General features: G+C 40.8%; 1 protein-coding gene across 1 annotated transcript in view; it reads left to right on the top strand.

Moving 5' to 3' along the window:
* PTBP1 (polypyrimidine tract binding protein 1) overlaps positions 1–14,129 on the top strand; it is a 41,242-nt gene extending 27,113 nt beyond the window's left edge. The window contains exons 8-14 of the mRNA XM_075902617.2: positions 741–815; positions 2,569–2,717; positions 5,406–5,439; positions 5,934–6,026; positions 6,498–6,714; positions 10,462–10,539; positions 10,936–14,129. Coding sequence (XP_075758732.2) covers positions 741–815; positions 2,569–2,717; positions 5,406–5,439; positions 5,934–6,026; positions 6,498–6,714; positions 10,462–10,539; positions 10,936–11,068 — 779 coding nt within the window. The 3' untranslated portion in view covers positions 11,069–14,129. The remainder of the gene's footprint in view (positions 1–740; positions 816–2,568; positions 2,718–5,405; positions 5,440–5,933; positions 6,027–6,497; positions 6,715–10,461; positions 10,540–10,935) is intronic.
* The last annotated feature ends 265 nt before the right edge of the window (positions 14,130–14,394 follow it).

Below are 14,394 nucleotides of genomic sequence, written 5' to 3'. Positions count from 1 at the left end.
AATAACTGTTGGCTCTGAAATGTCATTTTCCAAAGTGGCATGGTGGCACTAACCCATTAATGCATTCTTAGCAACTGCTCCTTGCCACCATTCAGAAGTTGCCTCATACACAGTGTTTGAGAGTCTTTTCTGCTGGTTTGTTTTGTATAACCAAGTCCTCTTGTATCCAAAGTTGGCTTTACTGCTTAACCAACAGATTACTCTGTATTGGATCAATCAATTTAATCTTCATTCAGTCTCTGGTGGCATACAAGACTTATGCTAATAACATGAACACTAATATGGCTGTACCCAAGAAAATAATTGCTCTGCAGCTTTGATAGGCCATCTTGCTTCCCTTTACCAAGATCCCTTGCAGATGCTTGTCCATTTGCTGTGCTGTTAGTGCCACCTACTGTTCTGTGATTGCTATGTGTTACTAGTTATGCCCCTGACCTTGAGAGTGACATGATCTAGATGCCTTTTCAAAAGTGCATATTGTAGAGAACTGTTCAGTTCCTGTTTCAAAGCTAAACTTGAAATAGGAAAATGGTTCTTGACATTCCATGGTGATGCGCTTTAAGTAGCTTTGTTTGATGTGGAGACAGTTCTAAGTTTGATGTGAGTTTGGTCTTTCCTCTGTCCTCAGTCACATGCATTTCAAGACATATGAGGAGACAGACTGGCTGGGTTTGAAGTGGGGTTGTCTTGTCTATTGTAATTCGATTTGTAGACTTACTGTCTTATTTTTTCTTTCACAGGAGCTCCAGGATTAATTTCTGCTTCTCCATATGCAGGAGCTGGCTTCCCTCCTACGTTTGCAATTCCCCAAGCAGGTACTGTATTTCAAACAGACTTAATTCCTTAGGTTGCTTTTCAGTTGCTGGCCATTGCAGTGCCTTTTTAAATATTTTGTCACTGGCCAGCCACCTCAACCCAATTTATCTTGACATCATTGGGATAGAAAAATAAATATTCATTCCCTTTGATCTGCTAAATCTGTGCATTGACCACAGAAAATAGAATGAGATGGTCATCTAATAAGTAGACAAAACCGAGACATGGAAGATACTGAAGTCCTTCAAGCCATCTACGTGGACAAGTGTGGCCATAGTAAATTAAATCAACATAGTGGGAGGGGAAAGAAGGCAAGAGACACAATAGTAATAACAGCTTATTTAAAACAAAGACAATTAGGTTTATTTCTGAACTCACACTATGGGAGGTGGTGGCACTAGAATTCTAATTTTATAGCACTTGCATGCAAGCTTCTGAAACTGGAAACTAATTTTCATTGTCTTAATATTTTTAACTGAATAAAGTTAATATTTAAAGTTAAAGTTTGGTAAACAGGCAACCCTATGAACTTCAAGGCTCATTGCAGATATCAAAAGGGTGCGTATATGACTGAAGAGCCAATTTTAGCAAATGTCTTTCCTCCAACCTTTCTCATTTTTTGGTAGTAAATACTTGTGTTGAACTTTGAACAGTAAGCCAAGCACTAGGTTGGCTCCTTTTTACTATAGTAAACTATGGAATAAGTTATCAATAAACTGTAGCAAGGTATAGCTAAATGGAATTTGAGATGGCTCATGACTAAGTCTTCCCACAGATATGTGGTCTGTCTGGCCATCCATTCCTCTTTAATGTCACATCCCTTTTAGGAGGTTGTACATAAAGGTCCAAATTTCTTGGTCAACATATAGTCAAGGTCCAAACTCCTGAGAAGAAAAATCAGACACTTCCAGCAATAAGTAAATAAAAAGATTTCTGGGTCTGTTCAAAAGCATCTGGCAGTAAGATTGAAAGCTCTAACTCGGGAGTGCTGATGGGGTTTTTAAGCATAAACCTCTCCTGTGAGTTTCAGAGCCCAGGTCAATTGACCCTCGCTCCAGAATCTGGGAAGGGAGAGGAGTCTCAGAGCCTAGATTCCAGATTGAGTGGGAACATCTCCATTTTTAGCCTTGCAGCACAAGCCCAAGTCACTTGACCAAGCACTGAGACTTGCTTCTAGGCAAGTTTTTTGCAGTCTAGATGTATCCTAGACTTAGTGATGTATGTTATATTGTGAGAATCGCTTGCCTACAGTGAGCACCATAGAAATGCCTGTACATAGGATTAATCCTTTCTCAGATTGAGTAGTGAAGGAAGGTAAGAGTGTACAATATTACATGCATGATAAAAGAATGAAGCACTTGCAGCATGCATTGGTTGGAATAGTGTTACAAATGCATTGCTTGTAGTACCTTTCCTGCACGCACATTATTGAGGCTTTGCACACATACAATTCTGCACTTGTGAAACATGCAAAATATTTAAAACCAGTCAGATCAGAATCTGATCTATCTGTCATGCAGCAGGCACCACAAGAGAGCAAATACACTGTTAAAAGAACCCATGAGGACTATTTCCTGCTTAGTACCAGAATTGGAGGCACTTGTCATTCTTAGAGTAAATGGTTATCTTGCTTTTGGACTGTGATTGGTGGGATTTAAAGCTCTCTCTCTCTCTCCCCCCCTTCTAGTGCAGCACACACATTAGAGTACATGCTGTTAATTTCTTTACTGGCTAATATTCTTTGATTTCCAGGCTTGTCAGTTCCAAATGTTCATGGAGCACTTGCTCCTTTGGCTATCCCATCAGCAGCAGCTGCAGCGGCTGCAGCAGGACGGATTGCCATTCCCGGCCTTACTGGGGCAGGGAACTCTGTTCTGCTGGTTAGCAATCTGAACCCTGAGGTTAGTGGAGTTGTAATTTAACTTTTTTCTCCTCTTAGTTACCTCTGCTTTCACTTTCTGAACACCAAGACTGTGTTGGAACTTACTGAAAGTGAAATCTTACTTTATCCTAAAGGAAACGGCAAAACTAGAAAAGCAGATGAAACTGCCCTGCCGGATCAATCCCAAGGCAAATCAATTCTCTAGCCACTAAAGGGAAATGGGAAGGTCTATCTTTTAAGCTGAAATCTTCGCTCTTCCTTGGTTGATAACAAGGGTGTTGCCTGTCTGCTCTGGTCCCAGAAAGCTAGAGTGTCTCCCTTATTTTTTTTACAATCTCTCATTCCCTCCCATGGAACTTGAGTGATTTGGGTCACAGAATAGCAAAGCCCCTCCCTTCCTTCCTTGGCATGTTCTATTTTGTATATTAATTCAGGGCTACAGAGAGAGTTTGTTCTGCCCTCTACTCTTTCTGTTTAATGTCTTGACCCTTGCCAGCTTGGTTTTGTTGTACCTGTGCAGTGTTTCCTCTACCATGTGCTTGCACATGTATTTTTTCCTTTCCAAGATTCCTTGAAGTTTTTCCCTATATATGCTTCACTGACAGTTTTACATTTTCAATTCCATTTAACTTTTCTGAGTTGAAAATATTGGATTTTTTTTTAATGAAGGCAAGTATGATTGGAACAATCCTTATAATAAAAAGGATGCAATATAAAGATCATTTGATAAGAATCAGATGTCTTTCTATTAAGTCAAATTTGGCTGCTGGTTGGATTGAAAGTGTAGACCATATTCCAGTTTGTGTGCAATACAAGATGTCTGTACTGCTTAAAAAATAATGCTTTACTGTATCTGGTAAGACTGCCCATAAACCTTAATTCCTACTATGTGTAGTTGTAAAACTTGTATTGAATATATCAAAGTAACTGTAAAACCTCTCTTGCTTCAAAAGGGAAGCCTGGATGAGATAAGGAATAATTAAATATTGAACTGATTAAATTTGCCAATCTATCAAATTTCAGACTATTCTTTTCACCTGCCTTACCATTGCTATTTTCTTCAGAGAATGGGATCGTGCCAGTGGCATTCTTAAGGTGCTCTGCTTCCAGGCTAGATCTTGTCCCTAAAATGGAAATTCTTGTTCTGGTGCTTCAGGAGCTTTTAAAAAGCAGGGATTTCTGAAACACAACAAATGAAGAGCCCCTTAACTTGCAAAAGACTAGCATTCTCGTTTTTTAGATCAGTATTGTTAAATTGAGTTCACTTATGATTCCAGATGTTACGTGCAATCACCAGGTGTCAATGACAGGCACGGCATTATCCATTTTTTCTATGTAGACATTTAAAATTTGAATTTTTTTGGTAAACTAACTAGACTTCTAAAGAACTGTTTCTGAACAGTGTGAACAAATGTCTTTGCCTGTGTAGGAATTATGTAATTACTTGATCTCTTCACTATCCATCCAGCTTGTCTTTGGGTTAGAGAGACTTTGATACCTATAGTAAACTAACAGACTTGAACTTTTTTCACTGCTTGTATAATCAGTATTTTAGAAACTTACCTATGCAACAACTAGATGGTTAAGAGACTGTGGTTCTTCAGAGTGACTCTCTTACTAGTAATAGGTGAAATTTCTTGCTTAAATATAAGACCTAAAGTGGGCATTGGGTTTCCATGTTATGGTAGAGTGTGCGCACTAGGATTTGAATGTATGTTGAGTTATCATGCTGGCTGCCCTTGCTAATCAGTATTACTCACTGACCTCTGCAATAAGACTCAATACACAAATGAAGCAAGTTTGTGGAAATCTCAGTTCCTCTCCAGTCTGTGGTGGTGTCCCCTTGCAGTAGTAGACTGTAGCAGTGCCTGCTATCTAGTCAGCAGAGGTTCAGCAGTTCATCCAGCTAATCTTTTGCCTTGAAGCAATGATTCATGTCAAGATTGCATTCCTTTGGTTTAGTTGCAGTGAAGTGTACAACAGTGATCACCTCCATTAAACATTCATGTCTCAAGCAGATACTTTGCAGTGTCAGCATGCTGATTTTAGTTTGACCATTAGCCAGACCACTGCTAATAGGTAACAGGTTTCAGCCTCTTTTAGAGGCCAAAAAAATTTCCTTTAGCCATTGTTTTGAGAAGGACAGTTAGCGTTATTACCCCTCTAGAAGTCACTCTGCAGTGATACTGTCTCTTACCTTCTACATGTATCTTAAGTAAAAATGCTTTTCTTTATCATTGTGTTCCACTAGGTAAAACCTATTAACTATTCCTGTAAAACCAGTATTGTATGTAGAATTCTGTAAATCTGACTGATGGAACACTACATATTTCCTTATGTATTTACTGACCTGTGTTTTTTGCTACTTTTTTCTTTTCTCCCCCATCCCTGAATTTTTTTTTTTTCTTCCCCTGATCCGGAATTTCTTTGCCAACTGACTGCACGGTACTTCTGCTTCCTGTTGTTGCTTGAAACAAAAATATAAAATAAAAAAAATCCCCCCTCCAAAAAACCCTGCTCTTCGGAAACCAACCTGCCCTTCAATATTAACCATCTTGAAAACTTCATCATCCATCAACCAATCTCGCCATTTCCTCCGGGGACTCTGCCCTTCCTCGTTGTGGACGATTTGTGCAACCTCGCTCTCCCCTTCGATTCCTTACCTCTTCCCTGTCCCTCCGCTGCCTTGCTCTGCTGTTCTCTAAAGAGAGTTACACCCCAATGCCTCTTTATTCTTTTCGGTATGTTATTATTCACACTTTTTATTACCTTGTTTTTCATTTATTTGAGATTTTTTTGATACTTCAAAAATGTAGTTTGCAGTTTGCCACTTTTGAATGCATTATTTCATTTTTACATTGTTACATAGTTTGCTGTTTAGTTTAATTTGCCTTTATTTTTATGTTCAGTTATGCATGGTTTATTGCTTTGCATGTCTTTTTATAGGAATTTTAAAATTTGTGATAGCATGCTAAATTGTCCAGTTCAATCCTTTGGCAGTTAGTGGTTTTTTGGTTTTTTGCTGAAACTCCATATCTGTTTTCTTTAATGTATTGTTCCATTATTATTCTGCTGTATATTAGATCACCCCAGTTAGAGCAGAATAAGTAAATTTGGTTGGAATGAGATCAGTCTGGTTGTGAATGATTTTTGGTGTTGAATTGATGTTATAAAATTGGATGAGACTTTCCTTTTCCTGCCTAAAGATTTTTTCTTGTCTCCTTGCTTTATGAAGGAGTCTATGGCGATGTGCAAAGGGTGAAGATCTTATTTAATAAGAAGGAAAATGCCTTAGTTCAGATGGCTGATGGAAACCAGGCCCAGCTTGGTAAGCATGCTTTGTTGCACCAGTGGGACAGCGAACCACACTAGGCGTGTGGGTTACAATAGCAGTCTTCTGTAGCATGGCTGCTTGTTTAAAGGTTTAACATCAAATATTCTTACGTCAAAGTACTTCCTCCATAAAAGAGTGGTAGTTCATACTAATGTTGCTCTTTGAAAGGTGCAGAATAAGTATCCATGCACTGAATTGCTTGCCTATCTAGTTGGCTGGGGTTTGGTGTTACACTTGAGTAGATATTCTTATGCCAGACAACCTGCTAATTGTGAAATGAAAAAGGGTAAAGAATATATTGTGCAGGTTAATAAATAGTGCAGGTTAATAAATAGTAATAATGATAGGTGTCTTAGTGTTTGGATAGTCTGTGGATTTTATTGGAATTTTACAATTGCGTTAAAAATCAGCCATAACTAGTCTCTCAGCTTCTGTTTCCCTTATACTATTTTTTAATTCTTGTAGCAATGAGTCACTTAAATGGTCAGAAACTTCATGGGAAACCCATCCGTATCACCCTGTCAAAGCATCAGACAGTACAGCTTCCCCGTGAGGGACAGGAAGACCAAGGGTTGACTAAAGACTATGGAAACTCACCGTTACATCGTTTCAAGAAACCAGGCTCCAAAAACTTCCAAAATATCTTCCCACCTTCTGCCACCCTTCACCTCTCCAATATCCCGTAAGTAGCTATTTAAGAGGTACTTTGCAAGTGGAGAGGATTTTGGATACCAGGTTCTGTAGGCATGAAATCCGTGTGTTCTAAGTATAGTAGAGTTTGGCAGCACTCACCTTAAAATGGGCGCTGTCAGCTCTTCCATGTGCACTAACTTGCATTCAGCTCCTCTAGATTTCCCCACAGCAGTTCTAGGTAAAGTCCATTTCTCCCAGAAATCTTGAATACACCAGCTGTCCAAGTTGGTCTCCTTAGGTATCCGTTTGAGTAGGTTTGTGCTTCTGTGGCTGTTCCTTTAGAAAATAGTTTTATACTGGTGGCATTTCAAGATAGTACACATGTCCATTCTCCTTTCGGAGGGGGGAAAGGGGGTGCCTCCAGCAAACTTGAGTCAGATTTTTTTTTTCCCCATGTGGCCTGTTAGGGTGGCACATGCACCCTCTGTGTCTCATTGCTGCTTGATAGTTTAAAAAGCAGAACTTCCCTGACCTCCTCAGTTCCTCATTAATATGGTTGATGGAGCATTCTACTTTACTACTTTGTCCCTCTTAGCATTTCTGTTGGTGTTCATTAATAGTTTAAGTGCGTAGGTCTTAGTATAGTTCTATACTAGTAGGCTTCCCTTTCCTTCTAGTGCACTCAGTGTATATTCCTGGTTCTGGATATCAGCACAGTACAATGGTATGTCTTGGACCCAGGCTTCAAAACTTGAAGGATGCAAGAGGCTGATGTGTGCTACTCCTACGCACTTCCACCATCAGGGCAATGCCAAATCTGCATTTTATACTTTCAGCCCAGAAGGACTAGACTGTCACATGAAGGCATCCCTTTGTGGAAGGAACCCTGCGCCCACCTTTGTAACCTGCTTGTGGGTGGGCGTGGAATGTCTGTTGCAGTTAGGAACATTCCTCCAGTCATGGCAGAGTCTTGATGCCAGTCTCCTTTGCCAGGACTGTAAAAGGAGAACTGCAAAACTGCGTCCTGGATTTGGCATCCAGGAAATCCAAGAGCCTAGCAGCCCACAGGCCAGTGAACAAGGTGGAAAGGAGAATAGTGCATTGGTGCTGTGACACTGGAGCATGTCAGTGCACCTCCAACAGGCACTGATGTCATGGAGACCAACCTCTAAGGGAGCAACTTGTGGTACCACTCAGCAGCCTTCCCTTCGCTGCAGCAGCAAGAGTTTCCCAGTGCTATTAGTGCCTGAGGGCATCTATCATGGCACCCAGTCTAAGTCTCTTGGCGCTGGCTTTGCCAGTGGTTTAAGATTTCTTACCTGGCACTAATAGTCTTAGGTCTGCTAGCCGTTTGGGTTTAGTACCTAGTACCGTGAGCACCACTGGCCACGCTGGGACCTATGGCATGGTTCCACTGAGACACAAGCCACCTAAGACTTCCCCATTGGCATCCTCTCCAGACTGCCAGCACAACTTCTTGGCACAGACGGGCAGTATGCCTGCTTGGTCAGATGGCTCGGTTCATAATTCAAATTGGAAATGCACTGCAATAACCCATCACTCTTTTCAAGGGACTTTCATCCCTGGTATCTAGCAGAGCCTCCCTGTTAGTCTGCTTGAGGGAGCCATGATTGGGAAGAAATTGGGCTCTGGGACCCTGTTAGTGACCATATTGGAACCCATGAAGGTTTCCTCCTGTCTCAGATCCTCTCCACATACTCCAGTCGGCATCACACAGCTTTGCAGGCAAGAGCTGCAGAAAGCCACTCCCAAGATCAGTACCAAGCAGTGGATCCCTCTTTGGAGTTCCACCTCACCCATTCGTGGGCTCTGAGGCAATAGCTCGTGGTGCTTCCTCTTTTCTTCATTCCCTTCTCTGCCTCATCCCCAATTACAGGACTCACCGGGGGTGATGTCCTCCCGAGACACAAAGATGAAGGCTTAGGAGGGCTGTGGGGCTTTCTCAAGTGGTGGTACACATCAGTGAGGTTTAAGTGCCCAAGTAGCAAATCCCCAAGTGCCATCTTTCCTACGTCCCACAGCGAAAAGCACAGAGTGGAGGTATTATCGGGGTGCTGCTTTATAACCTCTTAGTAGTCACTTTTCTCCAAACCCATGTCACTAGGGTTTTTAAGTGTCTTGATTATATCCCCAGCTGGACAGCCCTAGTGTCATTTAGAGACTTAAACCTGGTGTTTTGCATCTGCCCTTTGAACCTCTGTCTGTCTGTTAGTTGTCACCTCTTTGGTAACAATTACTACTACATGACGAGCTGGAGAGTTGAGCCCTAGTCTTCTACAAGGATAGGGTATGCCTATGCCCTCATCCCCACATCAGTCACACAGCATTCTTACCAACTCCTGCTCATAAGGATGAGAAGACATATTGGCTGTTAGGAGAGCATTAGCACTTTACTTGCAAAGGACTAAAGAATTTAGATTATCTTCATTCTGTCCACAACAATCACAAAAGTTGTGAAGGGCCTTCCAGTGTCATCCAGAAGGACGTTGTGGATTTTCCCCTGTATACTGTAAAGATGCAATTTGGTCTTTGGTGCATGTTTCTGCTTCTCATTACACCGTCTCTCAGCAGTCCAGAGAGGTTGCCAGATTTGCACATGTAGTCTGTCATCATTCAGAGACTCTGATCCCACCTCCAGATTGAAGAGCTGGTGAGCAACCTGAAGTAGAATGGAGACGAGCATTTTCTTTAAGAACACTGTACTGTAATTGTTCTTTGAGATGGTGGTCTGTTCTACCATCTAACCTTCTTCCTGTGTCTGTCCAATAAGAACCAACTGAGGGGGCGGGCAGCAGCTGTGACCTCTTATGCCATCACATAGCATCACTAGACAGCAGAATGTGCATGCTCTGCCCCATTGGGTACTGCTAAGGAGGAAAATATCCCACAATGGTGCATTGGCCATGCACACAGTTGAAGTAGAATCGACAGAGGCAACGCATCAAAGTAACTAGTGTTTTTATTATACAAATAGTGTTATAGCTAAATCCCAGTACAGTGGTAGCAATGAGGCAAAGTATAGTAATGTTGGGGTATGTCTACACTGCTGGACAAAGTCGAATTAAGATACACAACTTCAGCTACTTTAATGGTGTAGTTGAAGTAGCTTAACTCAGCTTTTGGCACTGTCTACCCTGCAGGAAGTCAAAGGAAGAACACTGTTCCTTTACTCCTTGTGAAATGAAGGATACCGACATCAACAGGCGCATTCCTCTCAGTTCGAATTAGCTGTCTTAACTTGACTGCTGATTCGAACCCTGGAAGATGGACAACAGCAGCATCAGTCTTCCTCTGCAGTGTAGACTTACCCCTAAGAGATCAGTTGCTTATGTCTGAAAATTTGGGGGGGAGGCATGTTTTTGGATCTGACTGCTTGCTTGTCTGCTTTTATTTTGGGGGAGTAATTCTGAGCATGGCAAACCTTAGTGTGTCAGTTCTATGATTGCAAATGTTGGAAACATTTCTCCTGTAATGCTGCAGAGGGAGGGAAAATATAATAGGGGCAAGGCAGGAGCGCATGGCTGCTCTGAAGAGGATCCATATGCAGGACAAGCATCAAAACTTGATTAGAATTTAGATTTGTAGTAACTCACCCAACAAGTGTAGGGAAAATACCATTTTCCAGTAGTAGTAAATAAGAAATGCTTATCCATGGATCTGTAGTCTCTTGGATGCCAGTGGAAGAAGCACAGTAGAAAATAGTTTGTCATTAAGGCGTAAATGCCTAGTTTGTGCCAGCTGACTGCAAAATTAACTGTAATTCCTTGACTTTTAGACCTTCGATAACTGAAGATGACCTTAAGATGCTGTTCTCAAGCAATGGTGGGATGGTGAAGGGGTTCAAATTCTTCCAGTAAGTCTGAGATTTTAAAAACTGTCCTCTTGGGAGAAAATTGGTAAACCTAGAGTTTTCCAATGTGAAGGTGCTGAAAGCACTTGAAAACAACTCTCAAACCAGAAATTTAGCCTGGGAGGTGGGGGGCAGTCTCCAGGATAAAAGTGCATATAGAGTGCTGGAGACAAAATGTAGTCTGTGATTTGGCAAGTGGCCTGGATGCAGGTTTCACTATAGAGGCTATTCGGCCCTGGGTGAGGAAAAAAATAAACCTTTTAATGAACGGTTTTGCCAACTGGAATGTCTGGTTGGCCTTGAGTATCAGTCAAGAAAATTGGCTTTGGTCAGCAAGGTTGAAGCTTTCCAGGCCATAGTAACAGACGTTTCTTAAAACTGACTGATTTGTCTTGGCAGGAAGGACCGTAAGATGGCTCTAATTCAGATGGCATCTGTGGAAGAAGCCATTCAATCACTCATCGACCTCCATAATCATGACCTTGGTGAAAATCACCACCTGCGTGTGTCCTTCTCAAAGTCCACCATTTAAAGCTTTGGAAGGCATGAAACCGAATGGACCTGACTAAAACCTCGTGGATTCAGCCTTGACCTTAAAAGGCTGAATGCTAGGAGACAACTTCCATCATTCCAGAAAAAAAAGCCACTTTAAAAATGCAGCTGAAGTGACCTTAAAGACCAGAGATTTTATTTTTTTAAAGAGAAATCAGTTTACCGGTTTTTAAAAAAATTAAATCTAATTCATATTGCTAACCTTGCGGTGATGGGATAACAATCTTGATGGCTGTTCAAACAAAATCACAAGTTCAAGTTTACACTTCGGAAACTGCTCTGGGAATTTTCCTCTTCCTCTCTCCTTCACACCCTTTCTCTTACTCCCCTGCCCTCCTCCAAAATAACTGATCCTTACAAGCTTATCAGGTTTCACATTGATGCCTTTTTCGTTTTCTTTACCCATGCAGGCCTTGGAAGACCCAGAAACCACTGTGTGAATTCACATTAGCGCCTTTGAGTCAGGATCTTGCAAAGTACATGGTGTGCAGAATATCCTAACCCACCCAGTGCGAAGGGTTTTAGGGTAACGTTTTCTAAGCTGCACATTTGCTATCCTGTGCCTTAACTTTTTTTATGGGGGGAAAAAATCATCTGAACTTTAAGGATAAGATTGGGAGAGTTGAAGGGAGAACAAGTGAGTTCTGATTATTGAATCAACTCATAATAAAGGACAACTAAAACTGGCAGAGCGAATAAAGAAAATATTGGGCTTAATTCCTTAGGTAATTGACTGTCCCACTGTCTAATAATCTGCATAGTATCATGTATCTTGTCACTTTTCTAGTCCACATGTGGTTTTATCTCCATCTGTATGCTCTTCAAGGTGGCAGTTAATTGGAATGCTTGGTTTATTACATTCCAGCTAAGCAGAAAGGTCTGTGTGGGGAAACATCCCTGTGGCCCCATTATATTCCACTGGCACGAACAGGCTGACAGGCTCCCGCTTCACAAGAGCCTTAGTCAAGCTAAAAAAAATTAACCACTGTTGGATACTTGTGAAGAAAACAAATCAGTATATGGGCTTGTCTAAATTGTACATATGTCTTAACACTTGACTAGGACTTGAAGAATTATCGGATATCCCATGTTTAGAAAGGTGTTCATCTGAGTCACCTTCACGCCCCTAATTTGACAATTAACAAGACCAGTGTAGCTCCTCCATCGTTCTTGTAGCATGTCTTCAGCGTTTGAGCTTTTGTTTTAATCTTTGTATTATACTTTTTGATGCAGTTGCTGTCACCTGTGCTTAGCAATATTTCCAGTTGACCAAATATTCTAATCTCTTTATATGCAAAAGAAATAGTTTAAGTAACCTTTTTATAGAATAAGATGGTATAAACATAATCTAAATTTACTCCTTTTGTTGGTATTACCCTTGTATACTGTGCTTATTTTATTATTATTTTTTGTAATTGAAACTGTAGGGCAGGAATTTAGTTTCAGGCTGAGGTCAGGACTGAGGATGAGTAATGTAATGAAACCCATAAAATATGTTAAGCTAAGCAATTTTTTAAACACAAAAGGTGTTGAAAGTAGTGAACACCGACTTCAGAATTGGATTGAGTAAATGGACCCAAGCTAAAGTTTTTACCTTTTTTTAACCTTTAAGACCACATCTCTTTAAGTTATAGGAAAGGAATTTATTAAGCGAAGTAGAATGCAGCAGGTTGGTTTTTCCCCCCCAATGACAAACCCACTGTTAAATTGAAACACCATTCCTTTGGCTTACAACTCTTTTCCGTGCCATTCTGCCTTCTATTTTGTATAATCCGATGTTGCCTTACATTTCCCTATAACCTGCAACCTGTTTGGATGCAAAAATAACAAGAATCTTATACTTTTTCAGGGTTTTTCTGCAAATAGTGGACCAAAGTTTGTTTTTTAATTGTCTTTGTGTTGCAAGTTCTGTTTTCCTTGCTTAGCATGGAAGCTATTGACTTGCCTGGCACTGAGGGGTTGGAAAAGTCTTAACCTTTTAGTTCCTCTCTGAGCTCTTGTGATTGTGATCTATGCTGGAGAAGTGTGTGATGTCTGAGTGAGGGTTCAGCTTGGGTTGTTGGCATGAGCTAGGTAGTACTGGCCTGTCTGATCTCAATCTTCTCCTTGCTTGTGGCCGAAAGGCATTACAAGCCATCTGAAGTAAAACAATAAGTTCGCCCACAGTTTTGAGCTGAAAAGTGACTCAACTAACTAGTAGATGCTGGCTCCAGTTCCCAGAGGCCCTTAAGTTTCTTACAGCAAAGTCTTATGATCTCCTTATCTGAAAAGCTCTAATTTCCTTGGCCAGCATCTTACACTCAGTAGACCAAATTAACAGTCTTTCTAGTAATTGCTGTCAACCAGACTTAATTTGCTTCATCTCCCTCCCTTGAATTAAAACCAACAAATCAATTTCCCTTGTAGCCGGGGCACTGGCTATTGAATGTGTACCCTTGAGTATGCCACAGGCCGCATTCTACCGTGAAGAGATCCATGTGCAACCCAAGTGGGACAGCTGCAGTGTAATTTAAGTGCATTCAATCAACCTCACCCAAGAGCCTTGGAAGAGGCTTATTGGAATGAAACCTGTTTGCTGGCTGCTAATATTGGTTTTGTCAGCAGACAGACTCTCTATTTTGTAAGATGCAAGCAGATTAATTGAGGTGACCCCAAGACCCAGACACCTGTGGGTTTCTCCTTTGGATCCCTGTGTTTGCATGTAAAGAATGAGTAACAAAGGGTGTAAATATTTATAATTTTTTTATACCTGTTGTAAGACATGAGGGGGCAGCAAAACCCATTTTTTATGGTGAACAGATGTATTGTATATTTTGATAACAGCTATTACAGGTTCAGTATTGTGGGAGGGTGACCACACAACATCAGAATTCCATTGCCTCTTTCAAAGAATGTTTGTAATGCAAAAAGAATTGAAATTAAAACTATTTTATAACAAACTTTGTACCTTTCTGTAGATCTATTATTTACTGTTGAGATTGTAGAAAGCAGTTATTGGCCAGTCTGTACTTGTGCTTTCAATAAATTTCTTCTGTATCTTTGCTTCTGATTTTCCTATCTTTTTATTGTGCTTTTTTGTTTTTGCTTCTGATTTTTTTTCCTTCTAATGTAATTTTTCAACTGCCTCATTGTATATAACTTTGACTTTTGCATACCTCTGGGCTGGTGGAGTGTTTATATTAGCATCTTGGAATACACTGAGTAAAGGGTGAGAATGAGAAACAGATTGAGAATCAGGGCAAAGCTAGCAGATTTAAATAATCCATGCCACACTCCAGCCCTTCCATGTTTGAATGGGGGAAGTTC

Source organism: Pelodiscus sinensis, chromosome 32 (assembly GCF_052426305.1).
Source record: "Pelodiscus sinensis isolate ZL-2025 chromosome 32, ASM5242630v1, whole genome shotgun sequence".
Classification (NCBI taxonomy): Eukaryota; Metazoa; Chordata; order Testudines; family Trionychidae; genus Pelodiscus; species Pelodiscus sinensis.
Note: the sequence above shows the minus strand (reverse complement) of the source record. Positions and strands in the feature narration are given on the sequence as shown.